Source organism: Babylonia areolata, chromosome 21, assembly GCF_041734735.1.
Source record: "Babylonia areolata isolate BAREFJ2019XMU chromosome 21, ASM4173473v1, whole genome shotgun sequence".
NCBI lineage: Eukaryota > Metazoa > Mollusca > Gastropoda > Neogastropoda > Buccinidae > Babylonia > Babylonia areolata.
Window position 1 is genome coordinate 9,160,942 of NC_134896.1, and position 24,106 is coordinate 9,185,047.

The 24,106-nt window shown below is 41.7% G+C and overlaps 1 protein-coding gene across 1 annotated transcript; it reads right to left on the reverse strand.

Moving 5' to 3' along the window:
• Positions 1-3,752: 3,752 nt before the first annotated feature.
• On the reverse strand, positions 3,753-23,992 carry LOC143296038 (uncharacterized). The gene is made up of 9 exons (XM_076607782.1): positions 23,881-23,992; positions 18,396-18,460; positions 17,158-17,268; positions 16,401-16,618; positions 14,988-15,129; positions 13,416-13,667; positions 11,520-11,696; positions 10,545-10,818; positions 3,753-5,206 (listed from the first exon to the last, which is right to left on the reverse strand). The coding sequence occupies exons 1-9, from the start codon at positions 23,984-23,986 to the stop codon at positions 5,190-5,192; spliced, it is 1,362 nt and encodes a 453-aa protein (XP_076463897.1). The 5' UTR covers positions 23,987-23,992; the 3' UTR covers positions 3,753-5,189.
• Positions 23,993-24,106: the final 114 nt, after the last annotated feature.

The following is a 24,106-nucleotide window of genomic DNA, read 5'->3' on the forward strand; positions in this document are numbered from 1 at the left end:
TGCTTGGCAGATGTGGTGTAGCGTATATGGATTTGTCCGAATGCAGTGACGCCTCCTTGAGCTACTGAAACTGAAACTGAAACTCTTTGTCCCTGAAAATGGGTGCAACCCTTACCAACACCCACTCTCTCTCTCTCTCTGTCACACACACACACACACACACACACGAGAGAGGAGAGAGAGAGAGAGAGAGCAAAACTGTGTGTATGTCAGTGAAAGATCAGATGGGAAGAAAGTAAAATTTCTCTCTTTGTCTCTCTCCAACAGACTCTCTCTCTCCCACATTCTCTCAGGAACATCCTAATTCATCAATGACATGTGCACATAACACTGGAGGCTTTTTTTGAAAGACATTTATTCACTGATGCTTCTTCCTTTCTCTCACTCTTCTTATCTCAGAGTAGTACTTCAAACAGAGACTGACACAAATGCTCCTCGAAAAATGCAGCCAACCAGAACATTCAGTCAGCAATTCCAAATGCTTTTTAAACCCAGTGAAAACAAAGCAATTCCATGCTAGTGATTTCATGGCTTTGCCATCGAAACCCTGTATTATCATACACACAAAGAAAAATGAAACAAACAAACAAAAATCAGTGTCAAAAACTATAATCATAACTACACACAGAAATCACAGTCTATATTATTGAGACAACAATGAAATCACAGTATGAGACAATGAAAACATAATATTGTCAACAAATTATTGGATTTCTTGATCACACTACAGTGAAAGTAAAGGCAAACTTAAATCATGTTTCTTAACTGGGACTTTGTTTATCTTGAACAGACAGTGGCAAAAAACATCATAAGCAGTTTGTGTTTTCATTGTATGTACACATTTTTCCAGTGTTTTGATTTTGTCTACAGTGAGAATGTGGGAACAAAGTGTACTACTTGATTAACTTAAGACAATTATTTCACATTTCATTGACAAATTTAGTAAAACAAGAAACAGAAAACTCGAATCCTCATTCCAGAAAACAAAACAAAAACTGTGATCAATCTAAAGCTGAAATTGCCTTTCTTCATTTTCTCTGTATTGCATTTTATTACTCTTATGATTAATACTGTATTTGAGTTTTGCACATTTACACCACAACACGTGCTTTGAATGGATTGTTTTGGTTTACTAGAGCTCCTTGTGGATTCCTGTTGCTGTAAATGTGTTGTACACATTGTTTTCGTTTATGAATGCTCCAAATTGATATTTGATATTTTAAGTGCTTTGTTTGAATTGTTTTGGTTTTCAAATGCTCCAAATGGATTCTGGCTGTTTACAAATACTTTGTATGGAGTTTTGGATTGTTTTCTTTTACAAATGGATTGAAGGAATGTATATTCATGGTATGTATACATGCTATTTGTCACTATTACTTTGTACAAATACTGAGCATGACATCTTGATTGCACAAACGTGGAGAGGTGGGGGTGGAGTGGAGTGATGAACAACTCACACACAACACTGTACAACTACAGACGCTGTCACAACAGTCTCAGTACCGCTGACTGCAAAAAACAAAACAAAACAAAAAAACAAAACAAAAAAACCCAAAAAAACCCACACACACACACAAAAAAAACAAAAAATAAAACAAACAAGAGCGTGCATGCATACATATAATTACATATCACATTCACTGCAACAGATTTCATGTGGAAAGTCTGGAAACAAAAAAACTGAAACCTTTTTTTCTTTTTCTTTTTTTCAATACCCAGACATTTCATTGAAAGAAGTAACGGAAACAGCACAACACATCAAATCAATCAAATCTCTGTTACTTAGAACCCAGTGTAGGAACTTCACAGAATGACAACATCAGCTTTAGAAGCAAAGATACCCACAGAAACATACAACAGTGATAACAATCAGTTTAAAGGAAAAGATGACTGTAGAAATTTAAAAAAAACAAAGTGGACGGTTCAAGATGCTGATATGTATATCAGAAGGATGGATTCATGTATAGTTCCAGGCACAACCACACAGCAAAATTGAGGATTGCCTTTTTCTGAGCTCAGTTTTAAAAACACTAATCCAAAAAATTTCCTGTGAACACTTTTAATGCTATAATGCCAAAAAAAACACCCCAAAAAACAAAAAAAGAACACAACATAATTCTCTGTGTACATGTGCACAGCAACAATAAATGGAGGGGTGTGTGGAGGAGGTTCTTGGAAATGTTGTTTTGCTGTCTCCTTTGTCTAAAAGACGATTGAGTCAGTCATCCCCTCAAAAGATTGTCTTGGTTATATGATCATCATGGATAAGACCCACAATTTCTGGTTGGGGTTCTGTTGTTGTTTGCATCAATTTCCTCTTGGATAACTCTCCAGGTATGAGACTATGAATCTTTCTTTCAGTGTGTTATTTTAAAAAGGCAACAAAGATAAACACTATTCATTCTGCTCCAAGCCAATATAAAACCATAACGTCACATGTCTGTGTGTGTGTGTGTGTGTGTGTGTGTGTGTGTGTGTGTGTGTGTGTGTGTGATCAATTAGCCAACCTGTGATTCACACAAGAAAAGCAGGAATGTTTTGCTGTCAATTTACTATGTACTCATAACCTTTAATATATTGTTCATTTACTTGTTTTTACCATTTCAAACTCCTTTGTTTTTCTTGCGCACAATATCCATTTTCAGAATATGATTTACCTAATTTGTTGGGGATGTGCAACCCCAGTGTATATAAAGCTGATATTTTAGCTTATATTAAATATGTAACAGATATTCATCATAAAGTCTGATGCATTCTTCACGGAGACAGTGAGATTTATCACAGACAAATATATCAAATATAATAATAATACTCTTAACTGAGACAGTGTTTGTTTGATTTGCTGGTAAATCTGATTAGTGAATAAGGATTAAGGAATAAATGTATAAAGTAAGAGAGTGTGACACTTATTATGTCTGCATACAAACATTCTTCATGTTTGTACACATACTTCTGTGACAACGAAACAACTCTTCAGAAATGGCTGGTGAAAAATCAACATTGTAACTCACTGTTGAGCATAAGCAAAGGTAAACAATTTTTGTATGTAACATCTAAGTTTAAAAACGCATTAAACACTCGTCATACAGAGGAATGTTATTAGTGTAAAAACAGTGTAACATCAGAGGAATGTTATTAGTGTAAAAACAGTATAACATCAGATCACAGAACAGTCCACTCAAACATGAGACACTCAGTGCACAAGTGACATCCACCTTCCCACCCCAACCTGTCAACATGGATGCAGTGTTCGAAGCAGAAACTTTAAAATGCAATCTTTTTTTTTCTTTTAAGGTCAACTTTCTGTTTACAAAATATATCACATGATGATTCTTTTTTTCCCATCAAGCATGACAAGTTTCACAAAGGCAACATTATCTGCCGACACTTTTCAATGTGAAAACTATGCAACAGTTATTTGGTGGTTGTTTCTTACACCTGTAAGTTAAATTGCAACATTCATTTACAACACTCAGCATTAAAACTAAAACACCATTTCATGTAAAGCTTACAACAAAAACAGTGCAGAAACAGTGTAAAAACATTTTACATCACACTCAGTGCAGCAAAAGAACAATCTCCAACGACGTTTTCGTTATGTTTCAAAAATGTGACAATTGACAGGAAAACAGTTTTGATAATGATCACTTGCAGGTGATCCACAGTGCAAAGTGTACACACACACACACACACACACACACACACACACACAGATATATATATATATATATATATATATATATATATATATATATATATATATATATAATGACAAAACACTCAACGGACAAAAGCAGAAGAAGCAAACCAAAGTAAGCAGTGTGTGCTATTTGCCATTCTGTCAGTGGTGGTTGCTTTCTGTAAGAGCATGGTATGTATGGAAAGTGAGAGCTTTGTAGAACATGCTTCCCTTCCTCCTGATCCACTATTTTTTTCTGAACATTTTAAGAACACAACTTATATCCACAGTGTGGACTTTGCTTGGGGAATCTTCTTCATTTTGACAAACTCAGCATAGCAATTCACAGGGAGCAGTGCAGCCAGCAAAAAAACAAAAAAAAAACCAAAAAACAAAAACGAAACTGTCATTGCTTTTGGTGGCTTCCACAGCTTTCTTTCTTTGGATAGTTATCAATATTTTTTCCACGAATTATTTCTCATGCCTGCAATGTGCTATGCGTATAACTTACTGTTCAGTCAAAGCAGCTGAAAATGTGCAAGTTCTTTAATTTTCTGTGTGTGTATAAAAAATACATTTTTAAAAATGTTCTTGCATTCAGTGCAATCATATCAGACAAATATGTTCTCAATTTTCTTCATGTGTTATAATTACATGGATATAAGACACTTCTATCATATTTTGCATAGTTTTTTATTTTTTGGTTGTTTTTTTTTTTATTATAACATAAATAAAACAGGGAACAGTTCGTCTTCAAAGTTAATAGAAATGCTAAGAACTATCAATACCTTACCAACTGCAAGAGCAACTAACAAAAATGAAGTACATATCAAGCTGTAATATGTTTTACTATGTTGTTATATCGTATAATAATTCATTTATACTTAATCAGCTTGCAGTTCAGATGAAACTGCAGCCAATAAGACCAACAGTGCATCCTTGCTAGTTTGTGGATCACTGCTGCGTGGCCAGAGTGCCTCAAAGGGGCAGGACGTTTCAAGAGCCACAAATCTGTCCTTCATTCCTTTTTCCCTTCTTTTTCTTAGTTTGTTACTGATTCCGACGATCACATTTTCAATGTCGATAACCATTTTACATCAACACTGCCGTGCACACAAATCAGCATTAATACCATTTTCAGAATAAAAATCTGATCTAATTGTTGGTCGGTGGTACTTTGCTGCTCTGTATACAATCCATTATGCACCCTATAATGCTTTATAAGTCCTGTCCTAATATCATTTATCTTATTTCAATGCTTGTAGATTAATAACTCAGAAAGCTTTATTGGTTATGCATACTGACAAAGAGAAAGACAGTGGACAGTGATCAACATCTCAGCCAAGTAATTCTACATAAAAAAAGCTTCACAGTATAGCATATCCACCCACCTCTCCACACAAAAACTAACTAAATAAATTGAATGCATATATATCTACATACAACAAATAACATGGATAACAAGTATCCGTTCAATTTTTCTCTCCTCTTTTCCATCGCACTGAAATCCTCAGCTATTCCGCTCCTCTGAAATACCAGAAAGCAGGGCAATGCATTAGCACACTGCACACTAATCAATGATGATGAAATACATAAGCCACAAAGCAAAACAACAACCCCAAGCAAAACTACAGAAACCTATTTTTATTCAAAGGATCTGAAGCTCCCTAGGCAGATAATTCATTGTCACAATGCAAAACAGCAACCCTATATCAGATTCACAGAATCCTCTTTTTATTCAAAACACTTGAAATGAAAGTATTCTACTAAATCATAAACAATCTGATTCATCATGTTTATTTACATAATTGAGGTAGAAACCTGGACAAAGTTGGGGCACAGAAAATGTAATGATGTGGGTTTTTTTTTTGTTGTTTTTGTGTGTGTGTGTGTGTGTGTGTGTGTGTTTATGATGCAGCTGTAATCAGGTGTTCCTCTTGCATGGTAATGTCTCCATCATGCACTGCCATTGATTTCAATCTCCTCAACACAGAAACACACACACACTGATACACAACTGCCTACATACACACAGGTTTTATCTTAATCTGATTTCTATTTGCTGTTAAAAAAATGTAAATAAAATAAAAAATATATAAATAAATAAAAAGAGAAGATAATTACCTAGCTGGATAATTAATGAAATCAATAAATAAAATGTGAACAATGCACTTAAGAGAATGGGTAAACATATCAATCATGACTAAGAAGCAATAAATGTTTCTCATTGCATCTTCAAACAATATAAATGTGACATTGTTCACATCAACAAACATGATTCATTACAAGACACTGCTGCCAACCTCCCAAAAAGATAAATTACACAATTCTTAACACAATACATTTCCTGTATTTCTGTTCTCAAGTGGGCATTCTTAATTTCTGCAAATGTCACAGGCAAACTGACAATTGTTAAGTACTCCAGTAAAACAAAGCTCATCAAATACACTGATATGTATTTTGGGATATGTATATGAAAGATAGAAAGAAAGAAAGAATGGATAATGAAAGACAGGAAAATAAAAAGAAACTCAAATGAAATGTTTAAATTGAAGTAAAATTGATCCAAAAGTAAACAAACACCACTCATAAAAACACGAACCTGATCCTAAGCCCCTGTATATAATCAAACTGTGCCGAGTCACAGACAAACAAAAAAAAAACAAACAAAACAAATTGATTCAGCAACAAAACTCTCTAGCAATGTCTGTCGTAAACTGTAATGAGTAAAATCAAATGAATGAATGAATAAATAAAGATTACCTTCAACCTCTTGTGTCAATGCTCAGATGAAATTCACTGGCAGTTGAAAACTGACTGCTGTTGCTGCAGATAACATGATGCTGACGCTTCTAACACGCTGACTGCTATTAACCCCTTGACTGCTCAACCTTGGTGAAATGAGATCAGTGCCCAAAAAGTGTGAAAGGCAGTCACCACATTTTGTGTTCTTATCAACAAGGTCACTGATTTTGATGAACGAAAAGAACACAATCCCAAGCGGAAGAAAGTCCAAATCAAGACTGGTGACTGACATCCTGACCTGTGAGCACTGTCTCTTGTCAGTGAGGTGACAGCCCTTCACTGACATCCTGACCTGTGAGCACTGTCTCTTGTCAGTGAGGTGACAGCCCTTCACTGACATCCTGACCTGTAAGCTCTGTCTCTTGTCAGTGAGGTGACAGCCCTTCACTGACATCCTGACCTGTGATCTCCGTCTCTTGTCAGTGAGGTGACAGCCCTTCACTGACATCCTGACCTGTGAGCACTGTCTCTTGTCAGTGAGGTGACAGCCCTTCACTGACATCCTGACCTGAGAGGACTGTCTTTTGTCAGTGAGGTGACAGCCCTTCACTGACATCCTGACCTGTGAGCACTGTCTCTTGTCAGTGAGGTGACAGCCCTTCACTGACATCCTGACCTGTAAGCTCTGTCTCTTGTCAGTGAGGTGACAGCCCTTCACTGACATCCTGACCTGTGAGCACTGTCTCTTGTCAGTGAGGTGACAGCCCTTCACTGACATCCTGACCTGTGAGCACTGTCTCTTGTCAGTGAGGTGACAGCCCTTCACTGACATCCTGACCTGTAAGCTGTGTCTCTTGTCAGTGAGGTGACAGCCCTTCACTGACATCCTGACCTGTAAGCTCTGTCTCTTGTCAGTGAGGTGACAGCCCTTCACTGACATCCTGACCTGTAAGCTGTGTCTCTTGTCAGTGAGGTGACAGCCCTTCACTGACATCCTGACCTGTAAGCTCTGTCTCTTGTCAGTGAGGTGACAGCCCTTCACTGACATCCTGACCTGTAAGCTGTGTCTCTTGTCAGTGAGGTGACAGCCCTTCACTGACATCCTGACCTGTAAGCTCTGTCTCTTGTCAGTGAGGTGACAGCCCTTCACTGACATCCTGACCTGTAAGCTGTGTCTCTTGTCAGTGGGGTGACAGCCCTTCACTGACATCCTGACCTGTAAGCTGTGTCTCTTGTCAGTGAGGTGACAGCCCTTCACTGACATCCTGACCTGTAAGCTGTGTCTCTTGTCAGTGAGGTGACAGCCCTTCACTGACATCCTGACCTGTAAGCTGTGTCTCTTGTCAGTGAGGTGACAGCCCTTCACTGACATCCTGACCTGTAAGCACTGTCTTCTGTCAGTGAGGTGACAGCCCTTCACTGACATCCTGACCTGTAAGCTGTGTCTCTTGTCAGTGAGGTGACAGCCCTTCACTGACATCCTGACCTGTAAGCTCTGTCTCTTGTCAGTGAGGTGACAGCCCTTCACTGACATCCTGACCTGTAAGCTGTGTCTCTTGTCAGTGAGGTGACAGCCCTTCACTGACATCCTGACTTGTAATCTCCGTCTCTTGTCAGTGAGGTGACAGCCCTTCACTGACATCCTGACCTGTAAGCTGTGTCTCTTGTCAGTGAGGTGACAGCCCTTCACTGACATCCTGACCTGTAAGCACTGTCTTTTGTCAGTGAGGTGACAGCCCTTCACTGACATCCTGACCAGAAAGCTGTGTCTCTTGTCAGTGAGGTGACAGCCCTTCACTGACATCCTGACCTGTAAGCACTGTCTTTTGTCAGTGAGGTGACAGCCCTTCACTGACATCCTGACCTGTAAGCTGTGTCTCTTGTCAGTGAGGTGACAGCCCTTCACTGACATCCTGACCTGTAAGCTGTGTCTCTTGTCAGTGAGGTGACAGCCCTTCACTGACATCCTGACCTGTAAGCTGTGTCTCTTGTCAGTGAGGTGACAGCCCTTCACTCTCGAGCATACCAGTCAGCAGCAGTCGAAGGGTTATAGACTTATGGGGGGAAAAAAACAAACAAACCAAAAAACACCAGGTTATCAGTCAGTGGTACACAACACACAGGCAGAAAGATGCTCAAAACCAAATCAAAAGAACGCTAATCTTTTTCAAATAATAGTAAAAAAAATATTTTTAAACATGCATTAAAAAAAAAGAAAAAAAAGAAAGAAAGAAGAAAAACATGACAGAAATTTGAGACCGTGCTCACACACAAACACACACACCATAAAATAGTTCAAGCATCCATGTAGTATAATACTAACTGAAACTCTCCTAAAAGCCTATGTCTGTGTGTCTGTGCCAGTGTGCGTGTGTGGTATGGTGTATGTGGTGTTGTGTGGCGTTGAGTATTGTTGTGTTGTGTTGTGTGGTGTGGTGTGGGGCGTGTGTGTGTGTGTGAGTGTGTGTGTGTGTGTGTGTGTGTGTGTGTGTGTGTGTGTGCGTGCGTGCGTGCGTGCGTGCGTGCGTGCGTGAGTGTGTGAGTGCTTGCATGCATGTGTGCGTGCGTGCGTGTGTGAGTGCTTGCATGCATGTGTGTGTGCGTGTGCGTGTGCGTGTGTGTGTGCACATGAGACAGAAAGAGAATCTGAGCACATAAGTGTGTTATAATAAGCATATCCTTGCATGCTGACATTCTAATCATATATATAACACCCTAATCTCATGACATCCGACAGAAAGGAAAAACAAAACATTACCCTGAAAACCTATTACATTTTACAAATCTTTTACACACGTGTTCCCCCAAAAGTGACATATGTCCAACTGAAAGAACTGCATCTTGACGACTCTGTTACAAGTTTCACACGCCTCAGTGCACCACCTGTCCCGGTGTGGACAAAACATGATGGGAGCAGAAAACACGCCAGCTTTAGAGTTATACAAAACAAAGTCAAAGAGCAGTATCGGTGTTGAAGCAAAACCAAATCAATGAACAGAATCAAACATGAGTCAAACAGAAAGAAATGTGCTGAGCAGGAAGACCACACAACACTCACACATATATATCTCATATTATCTCATTTACTGATCATTGTATGTAACCACATCTACAGCGTTTTATAAAATGTGTTCTGGCTCCGAGACATTTTTGAAAAACCGTTCTTTCTCTGTCTCTGGACCTTGCAATTGGAATGAACTTCCTCTTTCGCTTCGTCAAGTCTCCACACTCAGCTCTTTCAAGTCTGGCCTTAAAACCCACCTCTTCCCAAAATAGCCTCCCTTGCCTGCCTCTTCCTTGTCTTCAGTTTCTCCAGTTTTAGAGTTATGCATGTGTGTGAATGACTGGTGCAAAAGTGCTTTGATTTGTCTATGCACAAGATTCAGCGCTATATAAATACCATTATTATTATTTTAATACCAAAAAAAAAAAAAGCTTTCAAAAGCAAAAACAAAACAAACAAACAAAAAACTACTGGTGGTCATGTATGCAATAGCATATACGCAGAATGTCTGTTTCATAAATGTAGTAAAACTATAAACACCAAGTCCACATAAATTACTGACCGTAATTGACCACTTGTGGAAAACAACTATAAATCTAAACTGAGTTTCAACATCAATAATCATGTTTCTTTGATAATGAGAGAGAGAGAAAAAAAAGGCCAATTCAAATCTTATGTTCCAATCACTGGCAAAGAACATGACTCAAGACAAATAAATAAAAACAACAACAACAACAACAAAGAGGCCTATTCAAATCTAAGATAAAACCACAAACAAGATGACGGAACATGCACAGCAATCAACACAAATGAAACATTTTTAAAAAATGCAAATAAATACAACAGAATGCTAAACAAAAATAAAATAACCAAATCAACACCAAAAAAAAACAAAAAAATAAATAATCATTTTGACACATTAAAAAAACAAATGAACAAGAACAGAGTGTGATTCACACAAGTCAAGCCTGTTAATCAAACACCAAAAGAAGTTGATCCACACAACCCTGTTACTCATCAAGTGTCGATGATGAAGGGAATGACAAAAGGCTGGGCAGTATGTAGCAGTAACAAAAAAAAAAAGCACTCATCACACCGACGACAATCATTTCTTACCCATCACTTCAGACTTGATGCGGCTGGCGATGGCTTTCCGCATGGCCATCTTCTTGTCTTCCTCGGCCTGGGCGGCGCCATCCCCAACACCCTCTGGCTGCAACGCCTTGCGGGCGGCGCGGGCGGAGGCGGGGCGGGCGGGCTGGGTGGAGGCGGCCGACAGGAGCTGCTTCTCCCTCTCCCTCCGCTTCATCTCCATCAGCTTGTCGCGCTGCTGCTTCAGGAAGTGCACCCGCTTCTTGTACTCCTCCTCGCTCATCCCCGCCATGCTGGCCTGTGGACGCCATCGTACAATGCAATACGGTGCAATGTGAAACAATGCACCTCCATTAATTCAACTGCAAGTTATGTGTGCATTGCCTGTGGATTTGAACATACAATACAGTGCAATATTCGTTAATCTGATTGAAAATGTTGTGCTATCATCATCATCATCATTGTGGTTATCAATAGCTGAATAGCTTAAACAATAAAATATAGAAGGTTTTGGCTTTACTTTGGTTCTTTTGACATCCAGTTCTTTCATATTCAGCTCAACTGTTAAAATTTCCCATTCTATACTTTCAGCAAAACACACACACACAAAAAATCAGTATTTTTAAACCCAAAAGTGCGAGCAGATAAGGGGGAAAATATAGGGGTAAAAAAAGAGAAAAAAAAGTGCTGGTTCTTCTCTCCTGCCAAACCTGAATCATTTATGTGTAATATTCATGTTAGGTGTGTGTAAGTGTAAAAAGTTTCTTGTATGGTGTTACTCACTCTCACTTTGTCAACTTACATTGATATCATTTCCCTCAGATTTACTCTGCTTTACTCTTGTACATGGACTGAGTATAAATATGTGTGTGTGTGTATCTGTGTGTGTCTTTAAGACAATGGCAGATATGTAAGTCAACTAATGTCCTAATATCTCCACCGTTGGAAAATAAAAATTCATTCATTCATTCTGAATCAAAGCACACGAGGTCAACGTACCGCAGCTGCATACACTGCTTGTGAGTGGGCATCGGAAGACTTGACCTCATCCTCGGCAGCTTTCAGCCAATCAGCGGCCGCGTCCTTGCTGCTACGACCTTCGACCCCTTTGATGGGGGCAAGGTCATGTTTGGCCAGCACAGGGGCAGGCTTCGAGGCTGGCGCAGGGGTGCTGGTCTGATCAGAGGTTCAAAAGAAATTCAATCCCTTTTGGGTCGTAGAGGATACAGTAACAATAATATGCACACTCTTAATCACAACTTCAGTCCAAAAACGTCAAACAAAACAAGTGCACAAAAACACTCCACGAAAGTATATAACTAATTCTGGTTTTGCACAAATGCTGAGTGGGTTTTTGCACAACTCTAAGGTGGCTTTGACACTGAATGGCTGTGCAAAAATAAAAAAATAAGACACTCATGCACAGGGTAGTGTTTCACAAACCAGGGTGGTTTTGTGCAAATACAAGTTAGGTTTTGCACAAAATTACAGGCATTTGACAAGTCATTAAAACTCTCACACTAAGCAGATTTTCTTTCTACGTTGTGACACGAGAAAGGAAATAGCTTCTAATGTTCTATTTTGGCTCTGCTTCCTTTTTGAGAGACATATCTTACATTTTTTTGTCTTTGTTACTTTTTTTTTCCAGAATGATTTGTTCATCTTTAGGACATCACTGGCCTTCACTAAGGGGATTTTGTTTTAAACTAAAATGCTGAATGGTGTTTGCCAACACATTTTGCAAGTTAGATTAATCTATTTTTCAGATCAATCATGTTTTAATTATGCAGGGGAGAGAATGAGAGAGAGAGAGAGAGAGAGAGAGAGAGAGAGAGAGAGAGAGAGAGAGAGTGTGAGCAAACATATTGGAGTGTATGTGCTTCTGTGTGAATTTGTGTACACTTATAGTTGACTTCATCAAGTTTTTGCGCCTTATACATATTATTAGTGGTGGTAGTAGTAATTTTTTTTTTAATGTATTTATCTATTATTTATTCACCCTTTTTTTTTCTTTTTTTTTTCTCAGGGCCTGACTAAGCGTGTTGGGTTACGCTGCTGGTCAGGCGTCTGCTTGGCAGATGTGGTGTAGCGTATATAGATTTGTCTGAACGCAGTGACGCCTCCTTGGGCTACTGAAACTGAAAACTGAATTTGTGTAATGGTGAACTTTTAAATAAGAACAGTAGTGCCAAAGGTTCTTTTTCTTTGTGAAATGAAAAGAAAATTTAAAGTGTTTTTACAGAAAGTTCTTCTTGTGGACTGTAATGTTGTCTTTTTTCTTTCTTTTTTTTTTTTATATATAAGAGTGATGTTTTTGACTTTTCCGCTTATAATTTTGGCAGAGGTGATCAAAGAAAATTTTCTTGTGTGAAAATGGGCAATAAAAACATTCTGCTACTGTTTTCATGACACAGCAAATTGACAAAAAATAAAACATCTTTTTTCCCCCCCAAATGAAACACGACTGTTTCCAAGAGTGATATTTATCGCAAGTACACTTTATGGATGCACTCCTGCAAATGACACAATACTACAGGCATACACACAAACACACTTGGTCAATTCAACATCCTGACACCTGACATACTAACACACACTCCAAACACTCAGACAAATAGTATTATGTCCATCAATTAGATGACACACTCAACAGACTCATCAGTATCAGACTGCTTGCACTCGAAAAGGACTAAAGTCATACAACCATCACATTTATCTCTGATCCCAAAAGTCACCACCTACAGATGAAAGACAGACGATAAATCAATGCAAATGAATACTAATGACAAACAGATGATACATCAGTGTAACTGAATACTAATGACAGACAGATGATACATCATTGTGAGTGAATGCTAATGCTCTCTGAATATAGTTATTGTTGACGTCACTTACAGCAGGTTTCTGTTTACTGGCAGCAGCAGCAGGAACAGCAGCGGGTTTGGCAGGAGATGGCTTGGCAGCACCCTCTTTGGGTACGTTCAAAACGGGCAGGGGGCCCATGGAGGCCAGTCCCCCACCACCACCACCACCAGGGGATGGGGATTTGGCCGCAGGTGCTGGGGATTTGGCTGTGGGTGCTGGGGATTTGGCTGTAGGTGCTAGGGAACCACCAGTGTCCCCAACATGCAGGGAGGACTCCAGCACCTGTAGTGGAACAGTCATTCGATGCAACACCAGTGTCGAAGGATTAGTATGGTGGCCTTGTGGTGATGGTTCTGTCCACATAGAAAGCGAGAGACTGAGAGCATGGGACTGAATCCCACACTCCACAGTATTTTCTCCCCCTCCCCTGGACCCTGAGTGTTGGTCTGGATGCCAGTCATTCTGATGAGACGCTAAACCAAGGACCCGTGTGTAGCATGCACTTAGCACAGGCAGAAGAACCCTCAGCAACAAAAAGGGTTGTCCCTGGCAAAATTCTGTAGGAAAATCCATTATAATAGAAAAATTGGAGCGAGGAACATCAGAGTAAAGTGCCGTTCCCCAAGAACACAACACAGTGCTGAAACAGAACCTCTAACCCTGATCCCTCATGATCACTGGATCATAAGTCCAATGCCAACGCCTCACTGACTTTGCCACGTACACACACACACACATACACATACATACATATATATATATATATATATATTTTACAACCACTCAAATCACACACAGCACAGAACAAAACATCTCACTTTTTTTTCTAGTATGCCATAAAATCCATCTTCACTCATACTAAAGTGGGCCTTCATGTGCTTGAACATATTTTACCCCCACCATATAGACGGTCATACTCCAATTCAGGGGTACCTCTCGCACTAAAATCACAGACTAACCAGCAACAGTGGGGAGGTGGCCTAGTGGTTACGTGTCTGCATAGGAAGTGAGAGAACCTGAGCACACAGGTTCAAAACCCACATTCGCTAATATTTCCCACCCCCTTCCACAAGACCTTGAGAGGTGGTCTGGACACCAGTCATTTGGATGAGACAACAAACCGAGGTCACGTGTGTAGCATGCACTTAGTGCACGTAAAAGAACCCACACCAACAAAAGGGTTGACACTGGTGAAATTCTGTAGCACTTACACACTAAACTCCCCATTGGTCACTCAGCACAGTGCCCCTGTGGGACTGACAGAACATCTGCTGCAGTCCTGACCCCTCCATGAGGTACTCAGGGAGAGGTTCTGGCCCAACCCAACTCCAGTGACCCGGAAGCTCTACAGCTGTATGGAGAACCTGCAGTGTACAGCTGCTTTCATCGCAGAGACTGAGGTGTCCATCTGACGAACGAGAAGAAGAAAAATTCTGCAGAAAAGTCCACTTTGATAGGAAAACAAATACACTTGCAAGCAGACAAAACAAAGTAAAATGAAATAAAATACAATAACTGGGTGGCACTACACTGTAGCGACGCACACTCCCAAAGGAGAGAAATCTGTCATGCCACACTGTAGAGTAATGCAAAACAACAGACCTCACTCAGTCTCTCCTGCTCCTGCCTCTGGGCCTGATGCAGACGCTGGCTCTCCACCTGGGAGATGTTGAGCACGGCCTTGAACTCCTCCTCCTCCTTCTTGCTCTGCTTCTCCATTGCCTCATACTCCCTCTTCGACTGTCTGCAATCATACACTTTTTGAGTTTAAAAAAATGACAGATCATCCCTCCTCCCCCTGGGACTGTCTGAGACGATCAAGTTTAACTCACTGAGCCCTGCGCCTGAGCAGTGCAAGGAAAGGGAACTAATTTCTACAGTATTTCTGTATGGGTCTGCACGTACTTTCAGGAAAAACAGTACATTTTTCTGAGTTTTTTTCCTGTATTAATATGGCATGGAAACCTCCTGAGGCTGTAAACTCCCCAAATGTTTTGGACAGTCATCAAAATAAACATTAAATTCATCCCTAGCAGTACCCATATTTCCTTCTCTTCCTCCAGTTTCAATCTGTAGTTTAACAATAACAAAGAGACAGCTCACTTGCTCAAGGACATCATCTCAGAGTTTTCTCTATTCTCTTCGTGTAAATACTTTTTTTTTTCTTCTTCTTCTTCTTCTTCAAATTATGCTTAAAAGTTCTCCAAATGACCTGAACAGCTTCAGCATCCATGACATTTTTATTTTTTATTTTTATTTTTTTTTCAAATTTTTACATTTCCATAGTCTATAGTTCTTCCACTCAATAACAAACAAGAAACAGCTCACTCACTCTAAGACAGCTCAGTTTTCTCTTTTCTCTTCATAGCACTACCGCACTTCCTGGAAATACAGTTCTTCCGATGAATAACAAACACCAAGAAACAGATCACTTACTCAAAAACAAATCAAAGAGTTTTCTCTCTTCCATTCCTTGCACCAGAGTTCTTCCAGTCGATAACTTCTCAAGGACAGCTCAGTTTTCAGACACTACAGTTTTTCCTCGAGACAGCTTACTTTCCCTAGAACAACCCAAGAGTTTTCTCTTTTCCCTTCCTAAACCTATGGTTCTTCCAGTTGATTTCAGCTTCAGTTTCAAGATGTCAAAGCATGTGGACTGATCCATGTATGACACACCACCACAGCTAAAAAAAAAAAAAAATTAAAATGCCAGTGCCTGAATCCCCTTTGTGTGTATATGCATGCAGAAGATCAAGTACACTTGTTAAAGGTCCTGTAATCCATGTCACTCATTGTCAGTGATCGGTGGGTTATGGAAACATGAAAATACCCATACCCAGCATGCATCAGCCATGATCAAGTCATCAGCAAGTTCAAGCTGGTCGTGTAAGGAAAAGAAGAAAGAAAAAGAAGAAAAGAAAAAAAAAAGTGTGGATTGATCCATATATGCTAAACCACCTTTAGTTAAAAAAACCAAACAAAACAACTGGAGCAGATGCCAGTCAGCCGACTCACTCCAGGACAGCACGGAGGACCTCCTCCTCATCTTGCTGGGAGGTGGTGGGTGCCCGGGGGGCGTGGTCGCCTCCCCCTTCCTGCAGACTGGTGGGCAGGTCCCCATGCATCATGGTGATCAGCATTAACGCCTGCTTCTGCAGCTCCAGGTTCTTGTTGATCATCAGATGCACGAAGCATGGGAAGTCGTCCATCGCCAGCACTTGTTCAAACAGCTCCTGTCACAGAGGAGGACAGTACTGTGTTTCAAGAACAAAGTAATCTACTCTGTGTGTGTGTGTGTGTGTGTGTGTGTGCGTGTGTGTATAAATAAATATGAAATTCATTATATATGTGTGTATGTAGAGAGAGAGAGAGAGAGAGAGAGAGAGAGAGAGAGAGAAACAGATAGATAGACACATATATAGATAGATACACAGATATTCTACACCAAATAAGCAAAACAACACAGGTAGATTCCCCGTGAAACTTGAGCAATGAGAGAGCCAGAATGTGAAAACAAGACCATAGAAAATGCCACTTTTCCCCATTTTTTCTTCTTTTTCTATATATTTGTGAAAGTGGGTATATATATGTGATTTCCTTTTCTTGTTCTTTTTTCCTTCACATGTTCTTTCTTTCTGTCTTTCCCCTTCAATTATTACATCAATACTTTCACATGCCATAAATATGACTTGTAAATAGACATGATGTATTTTGTGAATGTTTCTGTAAGAAAAACAAAAAAAAAACCCCCAATAAAATGCCCATTTTCTACCTGGAACACCTTGCGCAGCTCAGGCTTGGCGTTCAGGTCTCTCATGGCCTTGATGATCTGGTCGTGGGTCAGACCCGTGTCTGTGCGGAAAGCCTCCAGCAAGGCATCCACCTGCCCATGAAAGAACACCAATCATCCGTCTGCCAGTTCCAGACACTTTACACTTAGTTAACACTTAACACCAATTATCCGTCTGCTAACACCAGACATTTCCAGAACAACCACACACTTCATAAACACCCTGTACCCCAAGTATTGATATAGCTGTAACACCCAGTTGCTTCCCAAGTAGATATTTCCGTACTGCAACCAGCACGTTTGACATCCAGTTTCACTTTCTCAATCGTATAATTTTCATTTGGTGCTTTTAGCTCTGTTGGCTTTAGCCTCTACATTGCTTACTGGTGTTATTAAGGGGATTGAGCAAGTTTTCAGTTTTACGTAATTATGAACACACACACACACACACACACGCACACACACACACACACACACACACACACAGACACAAAACAAAAACAAAAAAACCCAGCTTCAAGCATGCGCAAAAAGCAGAAAAGAACGATAAAATTAAAATAAATAAATCCATCATCCATGTTCCAACTTCCAGTTTGTGAACCTCCCTAGGACGATGGTTGCAGATTGGTTACAATGCTTGTCTGCCAATATTCTGGGTTTGAACCTGGTCTCACCCTTTCTCCGAAGTTTGCCTGGAAAATCAAACTGAGCGTCAAGTCATTCAGATGAGATGATAAACCGAAGTCCCATGTGCAGCGTGCACCTGGTGAACTGTGAAAGAGCCAACGGCAACAAAATTATTATCCTCTGGGAAAATTCTGTAGAAAAAATCTACTCCCAAATGTACACAAATATATGCATGCACTTAAGGCCTGACTAGAGCATTGGGTTATAAATGCTGCTGGTCAGGCATCTGCATGGCATTAGTAGCAATGTGGTGAAGCTTATATATCTGAATTGTTTCTGAATACAGTGATACTTCCTTGAGAATATGAAGCTAAAAACTATGTAAGAATCAAACCATCCAATAAATCAATGAATCAATAAACTGTTTATGTTTAAATGTGAGAAACTTACTGTATATATATACATGTATATATATTTACACATGTCACTATTGTTGTCAAAAAAGTCTATAATACTATCAAACTGTCATCTAATGACAAATGAATACTGATGTCTCTGATGATCATGTCACTGAAGGTGATTTTTAAACTCACCAGGTTTCTGTATTCTTCATGAACTTTTCTGTACTCAGCAGAATCTTCGCAACTGGTGTCAAAAACTGCAAACAAAAACAGTCTTACAGATACACACACACACACACACATACATACATACACACTTCTCAAAGATGGCAATATCACTGGGGGTAATTTGAATTCTTTTTAAAGTAGAGCACCACTTATATAATTGCAGTTTTCATCTGCTGTGAATCGTCAAAAATATCTGGCAAGTGATCCAGGTACACTGTATTGTGCGAGTGTGTGATGTGTTGCGTCCATGTGCATTGTGTGAATGTGCGACGTGCTGCGTCCAAGTGTATACATGTGTCCATGCACATATTTCAATTTTTGTAACCTTTCATTAGTTTCAAGAGCGACAGTGAAAATGTCTGTGTCTGCATATCACTGTATGTGAGTATGTCTAGTCATCTGTGTATGTACAGTTGTGCAACAAATATATATATATAGACAGAGAGAGAGAGAGAGAGAGAGAGAGAGAGAGAGAGAGAGAGAGAGAACTTTGTACACAAGATTATGTGCAATTAGAAAACGATTCATAATGATGAAGGTGAAGATGATGATTATATTGTGTGTGTGTGTGTGTGTGTGTGTGTGTGTGCGCGCGCGTGCGCGCACGCCCATGTCTATTATAGCAGTAGCAGTAACTCAGAGGTGTGTGTGTTTGTGTGTGTGTGTGTGTGTGGAGTGGGGGGTGGTGTGGGGCATGTGTGCACTGTTGTGCAGCGTATACACATTCAGAACTTTGCACAAGATTGTCTGCTATAACTTTAGAAAATGATTCATTGTAATGATGGTGAAGATGTTGATTGCATTTCATGTGTGTGTGTTGAGTCAGGTCAGGTCATTAGATCTGCTACTGGTAACCTGTAATCCAGTACAACCTGTTCAGGGTCGGGTTGCCAGCGACTAAACTGGCACTCCCACTGCTCCCTTCCGGGACTGGTGAGGCGGGTGGCTAGACACCCTTATGGAATTAAAAACAAGATCCATAAAAGGGCGTCGGCTCAGGAGAGCCACCGACGGCTATCTAGCTCCACCGTGGTGTGTGCATGCCACATGCAGTTGGCCCCCGGGGTGTGTCTACCCATGCATGCGAAGTCTGGATCCGGCAGAATCTGCGGAAGAAACCTATCAGTTCAACGGAGAGGAAGGCGGTTACAGCAACACACTGTGGAGTGCAGAGAGCAAGATAGACACCGAAAGGTTATCTTGGTCATCCACTGCATCCGTGCTCATCCTCCAGTCGTCTCGACTTAGTCTTGCCACTGGAAATTGGTGAACCTGGACGAGAGAGTGAGGTCGACGTTGCGCAACTCCTCTTCACTTTAAACAAACTCATCGCGCAAGTCATCAGTCATCCTTAATGACCTTTCATCCTTCATCCTTTCATTACCCCCAAGTCCTGTGGCGACAGTCGAGCAACGAAACGACAGGTGTGGGTACACTGGCAGTCGCAGCCGCAGACCTGCACACAGGCGGCTCAGGCCATAGGGTCGTTCTTCATCGATAGGAGCAGCAATGGAGCTCGGCAGCCATCTGAGCGTCTGAGCAGCCCTCTTTAGGAATGCACTGCTCACCTCCCTGGCATGAGGACTTAAAAACTGCCTGCTCCACATCACCCTGGCCAGCATACTGCGGCTGGTGGGGACCCTACATCAGCAATCGAAACAAAGAGAAAGAAAAGAAAAAAAACAAGGATCGTTCCTCTCACCATTGGTGCTTGGAACATAAGGACTCTCCTGGACAGAGATGACGCAGACAGACCCCAGAGGAGAACGGCACTAGATGCATCTGAACTCGCCAGATACAACATCGACATCGCAGCCTTGAGTGAGATTCAGCTTGCAGGCGAAGGCGAGCTCTATGAATGGGGATCTGGTTACACCTTCTTCTGGAGTGGACGAGGAAGCGAAGAGCGACGTGAGGCTGGCGTTGGTTTTGCAGTAAAAACAGCACTTGTCAGCAAGCTAGCTGGAATCCCAAAGGGAGTCAACGACAGGCTTATGACCATGAAACTCCCACTGGCATCTGGCCAGAAGCACCTCACCATTGTCAGTGCCTACGCCCCAACCATGACCAACCTGGATGAAGTGAAGGCGAAGTTCTACGAGGACCTTCACTCTGTCATTGCTGCTATCCCGAAAGCAGACAAGCTCATCATTCTTGGGGACTTCAATGCTAGAGTTGGCTCTGACTACATCTCCTGGGATGGAGTGATTGGAAAGCACGGCGTGGGCCACTGCAAGCCAAATGGACTGCTTTTGCTTCAGACCTGTGCAGAGCATGAACTGCTGATAACCAACAGTTTTCTGCCTCCCTACCCATAACAGGATGTCATGGATGCACCTTCGCTCAAAGCATTGGCATCTCATCAATTATGTCATTGTCAGGAAAAGGGATAGGCAAGATGTACGTGTGACAAAGACCATGTGCGGCGCCGAGTGTTGGACAGACCATCGCCTTGTAGTCTCAAAGCTGAATATTCGAATCCAACCCAAGAGACGCCCCCAAGGCCAGAAGGCTCCAAAACAGATCAACATCGCTAAGCTGAAAAACATCACCATCAAACAGACCTTTGTGGAGCTGCCAGAATATCGTCTGGAATCAGTCTCTCTGGACAAACAGAATGTGGAGTCTGACTGGAGGACCCTGCACGAGCTGATCTACAGTACAGCTTCAGAGACCCTGGGACCCATGACCAGAAAGCACAAAGACTGGTTTGATGAAAACTGTGATGAAATCAAGCAGCTTCTGGATGAGAAACGCCGTCTGCATCAAGCCTACCTGAGCAACCCAAAGTCCAGATCAAAAAAAGATGCATACAATGCAATCCGCAGGACTGTTCAGGAAAAGTTACGTCAGATGCAGGATAAGTGGCTGAGTGACAAAGCAGATGAGATCCAGGGATGTGCTGACAGGCACGATATGAAGAGGTTCTATAGTGCCTTGAAAGAAGTCTACAGCCCCACATCCTCAGGATCATCCCCCCTCCTCAGTGCAGACGGGAATACCTTGATCACTGAGAAGGAGAAAATTCTCGAACGCTGGGCTGAGCACTTCAACAGTGTCTTAAATTTCCCTTCCTCCATAAATGATGAAGCCATAGACTGTCTCCCACAAGTCCCCATCAACGAAGCACTGGACGATCCGCCAACACTTCTTGAGACCCAGAAAGCAATCCGTCTGCTATCCAGTGGCAAAGCACCTGGCTCAGACTCCATACCAGCAGAGGTCTACAAGGATGGAGGCACTGTGCTGACTGAGAAGCTCCATCAGCTGTACTCACTCATGTGCAAAGAAGAGACCATTCCCCAGGATTTCAAAGAAAAACATCTATCATTCACTTGTACAAGCGAAAGGGGAACCAGCAAGCCTGTGATAACCATCGGGGCATTTCCTTGCTCTCCATCACAGGCAAGATACTTGCCAGAATCCTACTAAACCGCCTCACAGCACACCTTGACCAAGGTCTTTTGCCTGAGAGCCAATGTGGATTCCGGAAAGAGCACGACATGGTGTTTGCTGCAAGGCAGCTGCAAGAGAAATGTCAGGAGCAAAATGCTGATCTGTTCTCCACCTATGTTGACCTCATTAAGGCCTTCGACACCGTGAGTAGAGAGAGACTGTGGAAGATCATGGCCAAGTACGGATGCCCTCGGAAATTTATTTCCTTGGTCAGCCAATTCCATGAAGGCATGCAGGCTCGAGTCTTGGACAATGGCGAAACATCTGCTCCTTTTCCAGTCACAAATGGTGCCAAGCAAGGCCGCGTCCTGGCTCCAACACTGTTCAGCCTCAAACGAAGGTCATGACACACATTATCAGAGACTTTTTGTTTGCTGATGATTGTGCCCTCAATGCTGGATCTGAGGCTGACATGGAACTCAGCGTCGACAAGTTTGCCACTGCCAGCAGGAACTTCGGCCTTACCATCAGCTCGAGGAAAACTGAAGTTCTCCATCAGCCAGCCCCAGAGAAACCCCACGTTGAGCCCAACATCACAGTCAACGGTCAGAGACTCAGTGCGGTGGAGCAGTTCACATACCTTGACAGCACACTGTCACGAAATGCGACCATCAACAATGAAGTGAACGTCAGGATTGCAAGAGCAAGTGCAACCTTTGGTAGACTCTATGCAAATATCTGGAACAGAAGAGGCATTGGTCTTGAGACAGAGCAGTAGTTCTCCCCACACTACTGTACGCCTGCGAAACTTGGACAGTGTACCAACGACATGCCAAGAAGCTGAACCACTTTCACACAACATGCCTCAGGAAGCTACTGAACATCAAGTGGCAAGACAGGACCCCACACACAGAGGTGCTTGCAAAAGCCACCCTTCCCAGCATCTTCACCATCCTGATGCAGTTCCAGCTTCACTGGGCTGGACACATGGCGCGCATGCCAGACCACCGGCTGCCCAAAAGGCTCTTCTATGGTGAGCTGCAACAAGGGAAGAGATCACACGGAGGTCAGAAGAAGCGCTTCAGAGATACTCTGAAAGTCTCTCTGAAAGCGTTTGATATCAACCCTGACTCCTGGGAGGAATCTGCAGTGGACCGTGACAAATGGCACGCTGCTGTGCACAAAGGTGCCAAGCTGTGCGAGGCCAACAGGACAGAGGCGGGCCAGAAAGTCACGGACAAACAAGCTCCCTGACAATGATATGCCTGTCTTTGACTGCCCCAACTATCAGCGAACATTTCGTGCGCAGATTGGACTATTCAGCCATCTGCGCATTCACAGATAGATTCATGAGCATATCCCCCACCACCACCACCCTGCCCCATCCCCCAGCTGGATGACAACGATGGTCATCATCGATCTCGATGGACACACACCACGTGTGTTGAGTGTGCATGTGTGCATGATTGCACTTGTATTTGTACGTGTGTGTGTGTGTGTGTGTGTGTGTGTGTGTGTGTGTGTGCCTAAGCAAAGTATATTACTACAATGGTACCAGTTATTTGTTCAGCGTTTTGTTCTTCACCCTTGTGAAGTTCTACATAACATTCATTGTAATTTCTTCAAACAGCGAATGTATACATTTGTCTACATCAAACAAACAATAAGCATTATGCACACAACCAGGATGTATTACAGCATATTCCAGGAAGTAATGTTTTGCACTGTACGTAAATACACAACAGCCAACAGGTCATCAGCCTCAGCCAACAGAAGTCATCTGCACACCACAGTAATTTTCTTTTGTTTTGTACTTATGGTTAAATTGCATGCTAGATATGGGATGACGTGGCTTGAGTTGATTTGTGTAACATTTGAGCCCATACATTGCAATATGCGTGACGAACTAAGAAGCTAAATTGTGATTGTGAAATGTTTGTGGACTGACTGCTTTTGCTCAAACTAGGACTGCCTATGCTTTAATCAGATCAGTTGCTCCGCGAAAACGAAGGAATAATCCAACTGAAAGTCCAAAAACCTATAGTCTACTTACTCAAACAATTATTTTCCATGAATGACAGGACTGGGACTTGAAATAACGGATTGCTAAGATAGCAAAGTAGTTCATCAAGAACGTATTCATTACTCCGGTTCGCCATGTTGAATCTATACGACGCTTTTCGCTGCGATCTCACGAGAATATCGTTGATGGGTAAACAACCTGTCGGCTAGCAGACGACTTTCTGCGAATGTTCTCCGTCTTTTTGACCAACCCGAAG

What these genes read in the sequence shown, in the direction of transcription:
- LOC143296038 (XM_076607782.1), bottom strand. Translation starts at nt 23,986, where the DNA reads ATGGCGAACCGGAGTAATGAATACGTTCTTGATGAACTACTTTGCTAT. An exon ending in AGCTGCGCAAGGTGTTCCAG is followed by an intron (nt 16,619 to 17,157) that starts GTAGAAAATGGG and finishes CCTCTGTGACAG; the next exon opens with GAGCTGTTTGAACAAGTGCT. An exon ending in AAGCAGTGTATGCAGCTGCG is followed by an intron (nt 10,819 to 11,519) that starts GTACGTTGACCT and finishes TGGCGTCCACAG; the next exon opens with GCCAGCATGGCGGGGATGAG.